We start from the raw sequence: 7,039 nt of genomic DNA, 5'->3' as shown, positions 1-7,039 counted from the left end.
GGACTACAGATTATCTTTTTTTTTCTCTTTTGTTTTGTTTTTGAGTACCATTGAAAATATGCTATTTCTGTAAAATCACCTGGCTTTGCCACGTAGGCTGGAATAAAGACTGGTAAATAACATGAAGTATACAAACCAAAAAATAGTCAGTTTCTTTCACTTTTTGCAACTCAGTTTTCTTAAATAAAGACTGTTTTGCATTTTTTTGTCAGGAATCTCACGGAGTCGGACGCGTTAAACTGAATGTGCGGTGCAGGGGTTTAATCGACAGAATAGGAATCGGACAACTTTATTTCACTTAAGACTGTTGTGGTGGAGACGGTAATGAGAGAGGAAAGATGTCACCTAAATTTGGCAAACTGTCCCTTTAAGAAGAAGGAAACTCAGTTTTAAGTGTCATATCATTTCTTATCAGCTGTAGAAAATGGGAGTTTTCTGACAAGGAGATGGTTAAATCATTGGTGTGTGTGTGTGTGTGTGTGTGTGTGTGTGTGTGTGTGTGTGTGTGTGTGTGTGTGTGTGTGTGTGTGTGTGTGTGTGTGTGTGTGTGTGTGTGTGTGTGTGTGTGTGTTTCAGTGTAGTGTCTTCCAGTAGTAGCACATATTACCTCATTTTTAGATCATCAACATCACATAAAGTCTTTTTGTCTCAACCATCAGATTCGAGGTTTGTGTATGGCCGTGTTGCAGGATGTGTGTGTGAGGGACTGTGAGTGTGTTTTAATAAGATATTGTTGTATTGTCCCAGTTTTGGCCCTTCTTGCTCGAGCGTTGCATCCTGGGTAGCTGGACGTCCACTTCCTCCTCGCTGTCATCTGACTCGGCGCTGGTGATGTCGTCTTCTTCCTCCTCTTCCTCGCCATCTTCCTCCTCGTCATCTTCCTCTTCCTCCTCGCTGGCCTCCTCCTCTGCAGCCTGGGGCTGCTCCAGCTTCTGTTGTGAGAAATATTCAGTTTCAGAAATTAAATGATCAGAACTTAGTTTTAAAAGCAAGAAATCCTTCGCAGATATTTCAACACCCAGTCCATCCTCTTTACCAACTATTTGCCTCCCTATCTATATTCCGCTCCCCCCCTCACAGCATCTCTCCACATTCCTTTAGTCCACCTACCTCCATTGGGTTGACGGTGATCGTCAGAGCTGAGTCGTTCCAGGTCATATCCGCCTCTCTGGCCGTGTCCTCCAGCTTGACCTCCTGCTGGTGGTTCAGGTGAATGCGATAGATGCCCAGCACCACAACCACCACCAGGGCAGCGATACACATCACAATTACCACTGTGGCAGCGCTCGGTACGCCTGAAAACAAGAGGAGAGCACATAGAGAGGTGAGATAAAAAAAAACTGAAAAGATAAGTCTCTGGAGAGAAAACTGCATATGTGGGATCAGGGGGTTTTGTGTTGGGTTCAGGAGATTTAATTCCAGCACTTGTTTTGTTACTTTCAAATGTAATTTTCTCTCCCTGTCTGCCAGGGAGGATAGAAAAGATACAGGTTGCCAGGCTGATGACACAAACCTGGACCTGAGCCATAAGAAGGTCTTCATCAGTTAAGATTTTATCATTTATTGTTTTACACCCGGCGCAAAAACAGCAGCAAGTTAATGCAAGTGTCTATGGTGTCTATCAGTCTGATGCAGTTGTCAGTGTTTCCCTTCCAGCGCCCACATTTTTGAACAGCAAATACATAAACTGGCCAAACTCCACTGCATTGATGCATTCTCTCAAATCCTCCACCATAACAGCAATCTGCAGAGGTGCTTAACCCACTTTTCTTCTAAAGGGAATGGAAGAGGGCACTCTGATTGGTTTATTTTAAAACACTTTTGAGCCATGAAGAAAAGTGGATTTGGACACATCTAAAATGCACATGGGCCATGTAGTTTAGACAGTTCGACAGTTAGATTGTTAGAATAGAGCCCATCATTCATCCCTCCATCCATCCGTCCGTCTATCCAGCCATTATCTATAGCGTTTGTCTTTTGATGGGGGCTGGAGGAAATCTCAGCTGACATTACCCCCTGGAGTTAGGGTTAGGGTTAGCCAGCATAATGAGATAAAGCCAGTCTGTCCAAAATTACATACAAACATACAGAGACCCTCACATCCTCACCTACAGTCAAATTAGACTCTCCAATTAACCCTAACCCTAGTCTGCATGGCTTTGGACTGTTGGAGTAAACCAGAATACACAAAGGAAACCCATGCAGACACGGGGAGAACATGAGAGTCCCAGCCAAGACCCTCCTTGCTGGGAGGTGCCAGTGCCAACCACTGCTCCATTGTGCTGCCCATAGAGTCCATCGTGTTAAACATCATTGTTGGATCCATACGTCAAATGTATTGAAGCCAAAGGACCTTAATGAGGGGCTGCCCCTCAGTAACTCTAATTTTACAGTTAAGCTCCTTTGATTCCTGTAATTGCTAATTAAATATTTCAATTACTTCATGTAATGACAATGTTTGGTGATCATTTTGTCTCCTTCATCAAAATGGGAAGAAAAAAAAGATCGTACTAAAAATAGTGATTTCAATTGATTATGTCTGGACATTTTCCAGACACATGTCGATACCATCAAGAGCTAAATGGACCTTGAGGTGACGTTATCTTGTCACTATATTGTTTATCAGCCTTGCCAGCAGCATATGGCTCTAGTGATGGCGATGTCAGCGAGTCCAACACTGCCCAGAGTGAAAAACAGTATCTACATTGTGTTTGCAATACTAGTGTTTTTCTTGTGTTGTTGGAGCTGACGGTTCTCTTCGGCTGTTATCATGGTTTTCTGGTCTCTTCGACAGTGATTGCCTTTTGTAATAGCCTATTGATTTTTAAATGTTTTCTCATGTTATTGTTGGAGAGGCCTCTTCCACCATTATATGAGATGGGTCCTCTGTTGATGATTGTGATCTTTAATCACTGCCAGGAAATCTTGTACAGAGGTTCATGGTGCTCGGTACATGAAGCCTCCTGACTGTGGTAGCACCCTGACTTTAAATCTAACACCATGATGAGGTTCTCATTCGTTCTTTTGAATATGTCTAAGGAACATTTGGACAACTGGACTGCCATTCAAATTGATGTACATATGCAGGTTAAACTGTAATGACTTTGATGATTCTTTGATCATCTCATCACGTCAATGTTTGAATTTTGTACAATACTTTTGTGTTGAGTGCTCAGTGAGACTGTCATCTTGTAAAAAACAACCCCTCAGTTCATCTGTGCAGCTGCTTATTATGACCCAAAGCATAGACTGTATACAAAGCTGTGTGACACGTTTTCACTTTCTTTTGTACAAAAACGAAAGCCAAATAACAAGTGCCACCATCTTACACTCTTGACGTCATTTGGAGCCAGACTTTGCAAAGTAGTGATCGTGGAGTGCAGCTGTGGTGTCGAGGTCAGGTTGATACACAGGCTCAACCAATCACAAGTCACTCTCAGCTGTCAATCATGATCTCACCTAATTTTTATAGCATCTAATAACTAATTCAAACCAAACTTAAATATTAACACTTGAACATACATCAATGTGATAAGAACCTAAAATGACAAACAATGTTTGGAAGTAATTTATTTTAATTGTTTTGAACTGTATTATGTTTGACCTCACTTTTGGGAAGATGTCGTGATACAGATGTCGTGATACAGATGTCGGAAAGGAAATTCCCCAGTAGGAGGAGAGTTTGTAGTGAACCTTTGTTGCTCGACAAAACACAGGACTGTTTGTTTCATGTGTGAAACCAATAGTCTGTGTTGTTTCTTTCATCCATCACTGCCCCACAACCTTTACAATGTTTTTATTATGCTAACCATGTTTGCATTGTATGAATCCAACAGAGGTTCTTGTAAAAACGTACGTTGTGTCTGAAGTTTTCCATTCTCAAAATATTTAAGAAAAAAACTGGCAGCTGATGCTACTGATGGTGTCTGGTTCTATGTATTTGAAATAAGCTAAAAAAAAGAAGAATCTTATATTTCTTTGTAAAGTTGGCTCAGCTTGGCTGTTAGTGCTCTCAAGACAGCACAGTAACTTTAAACTTTATAGTGGAGTTTGTGTCCAAGATTAAGGGTCTCAACTAAGTGATAGCTGCATTTACAGATTTTTTTCAAATACATTTCTTAAAAGCTTGGCTTTAAATGTGGTCTCCGTGCAGAACACGGCTGCAAATCATAAACCTATTTAGTAGCATAACCACAACATACTCTGAGGGATTTGTCTTGATCTAAAATGTTTATTTCTTCTACTCTGATCTCCAGCCTACTGAAATGAAACGACTTCTGTGTGCGTGACCTCTCTTCTGTGTGTGTGTGTGTGTGTGTGTGTGTGTGTGTGTGTGTGTGTTTAATGAGGGTGTGACTCGCAGGGGACGGCTCACATCATCATTTGATTCAGTCTAGTCCTCCAGATTTTCACACTAAATCCTCAGCTTTTCATCTATCTCAGAGTGAAGTTTCGCACAACCCTGTGGAGTAACTTGGTCGAGTGTTTGCATGTGTGCCACGTATACCCCCCCAGTGCTACTGCACTACTACTCTACATATGTTGTGTAATCACCTAAAAACATTCACATGTGCCACAAACTTGTCATGACTGAACCCACAACTGGGAATTTCAGTCTCTGATTTCCAGCCACCCATCACCCTCTCTGCTCCTCTGACCTCCTTTTCTCTCACACACACACACACACACACACACACACACACACACACACACACACACACACGCGCACACACACGCACACACACACACACACACACACACACACACGCACGCACACACACGGCCCATCTCTCTGGGCTGTTAGCAGCACTAGCCACTGAACTCTCCAGGACTGTAAGTAGGATCCATTAGAGCCTAATGAATAATTAAATCTCGTGTGGTAGATTAAGACCAATATCTCTCCTCTTCACCATGTTCTCTTTTCTTCAGATCACTCATGCACACAGGGGGGGGGATAAGCCTGCAGCATCATGTGACAGGGCAGGTTTACACTCCTCTCTATCACTGAGGTCCAGTGTGTGAGAGACGCACAATATGAGATTCGAACTAGAAACTAGAAAGCGAGCATTCACTTGAATGTAGCCATGTTTACCCCTGGAACCATGCTCATCCATGTTTACCGTAAGATAAAAAGCTGCCGCAACAAACTCTTCACAGACCTCTTTTTTGTGTGTGTTTGTTGGTAAGCTTTGATATTGTGGTGGTTTCCACAAACAAATCAACGTATTGACACTGAGAAGAGGAAAGAAACACACTTGATTCACTGTGAAACTGTAGCGGATCAGAGACGTCAGCTGAGTAGATGGTGCTTCATATGTGGCCCAGAATGCATTTGCGAAATTAATGTGGCCACATGCATCACAGACCACCTTCGAACGTGGTCAGAGTGATCGGATCTGAGGTTGCGTTTGTGTGTGTATGTGATCGGATGTCTCAGGACAGATGTTAATACCAGGTCCGATCTGGTCAATGTGTACTACTCATCTTGCCCTGTCTTTGGTTAGATAGTTCCCAGAATTAGAATTAGTAGAGACTGATCAGTAGTGATGTTTTTATATGCATAACAAAACATGAATCCTAAACCTTATTACTGTTTGTTAGGTCTGTGGTTTGTGATTGATTATCCTAAATGAATTGCATATGGCAAAAATTATCCTGGGAAGCAAGTTAAAATTTGCACCAAATTATACATAAACCAAATGTAAACATGAGGTATGTGGTGCTGCAGCTCCATCTGTGCCTGTCTACTGTTATCTTGGCCACACCAAGAGCAGCACACACAACACGATTAGTGATAACAGGGAGGTGGTCTCTGTACGCTATACTCCAAAAAACGTTTATATACAAAGGAATTCGAGACAGTGAGCACACGTGTGTTTTCTTACCTGAGTTGTGGCTGGGGTACAGGCTGTGAATCATGGACGGATGATGGACCAACTGCATGTACTGAGGCGGGGCTACCATGTGATTGACATGCTCCCCGGCCTCTGAGCTGTGCAGTAGGCTCACCTGGGATGGGAACAGATGAAGAAGAAGTGATGAGTTTTGGAGGATGATGTGATCAAAGTTAACATTTCACAGTCTTATCTATTCAGCCCCGCCTGTGTGCCTGAACCTGCTCCTAACCCCCTAACCCCATACCCCAGAAATATTCTGGCACTCCAAGTTTAAGTCCAAATTTGAAAATTATTCTGTGAAAAATACGAAAGGGAATGTACTTGTGCCTTATGGGGGACAGGGTCAGCTCAATACAGGAAGGTGGAATGTAAGCCACTCCTCAGCCCTCAAACTCTGTCTAGTGAAACATTTATTCACTCAGAGTAAACACCAGAGAATGTATAAATAGGTCGGGAGAGGTGAGCTGGCACATTGAGTCGATTCTGGCATTTGTTGTTAGGTAAGAGCAGTGTATTACAGGTGGAGTGTGTGTGAATGAGTGTCTGGATGAACAGTTCAGGGACATAGAAGGAATATGAAATGTTCAGTGTTCATTCTGCTGATATGTTGAACCAGGACTTTGTCAGAGAGTGAAGCTGCTGCTGAAGAAGGTTCACATGTGCATGACAATCAAACTGAAGCTGGTTGTTTTTAAGTGTTGCAGCATTTCAAGTGCACATTTTTTCTGAAGGATTCTCTTGTGCCGGGCTGTTAATCAAATTTTCATCACTGAAAGTTTCCCTTCTATTGCTATGGAATTCTATTTTGTGTTAAAGTGATTTTTTTTTTTTCAATACATGTTTTGTTTTCACAGAAATTGAGTTTTTTTTTAACAAAGATGTTCTGCTACTAAGTGTTGCTGCCTGATGACCTACTCAGTTTTATTTTAAAATCTGCTCTGAAAGCTAAATATATATGCAGGAGACCTGAGCTGCATCGACTCAGTCACATTGCCTGTACAAGCACTTTGGCTTACATCGTAGTTATAAGCAGCATGGCCAGGCTTGGTAGTTGGTTCTTCAGGTTTGCTTCAGGCCTGTGAAGCAAACCTATGGCTGGGCCACAGTATGGCTGGGCCATTAACCCAAAATTTATCGAAACT

The 7,039-nt window shown here is 42.3% G+C and overlaps 1 protein-coding gene across 1 annotated transcript in view; it reads right to left on the bottom strand.

Annotated features, from left to right (window-relative positions):
• Positions 1–532: 532 nt before the first annotated feature.
• The window catches only part of LOC117772727 (calsyntenin-2-like), a 257,015-nt gene continuing 250,508 nt past the window's right edge, over positions 533–7,039 (bottom strand). Inside the window, exons 15-17 of the mRNA XM_034604094.1 lie at positions 5,886–6,009; positions 1,111–1,295; positions 533–932 (exon numbers count right to left, since the gene is read on the bottom strand). Of these exons, the coding sequence (XP_034459985.1) occupies positions 720–932; positions 1,111–1,295; positions 5,886–6,009 (522 nt within the window). The 3' untranslated portion in view covers positions 533–719. The remainder of the gene's footprint in view (positions 933–1,110; positions 1,296–5,885; positions 6,010–7,039) is intronic.

This window comes from Hippoglossus hippoglossus, chromosome 13, assembly GCF_009819705.1.
Source record: "Hippoglossus hippoglossus isolate fHipHip1 chromosome 13, fHipHip1.pri, whole genome shotgun sequence".
In the NCBI taxonomy this organism is placed as follows: Eukaryota; Metazoa; Chordata; class Actinopteri; order Pleuronectiformes; family Pleuronectidae; genus Hippoglossus; species Hippoglossus hippoglossus.
The sequence above is the reverse complement of the archived record's forward strand: the minus strand, read 5'-3'. Positions and strand labels throughout refer to the sequence as shown.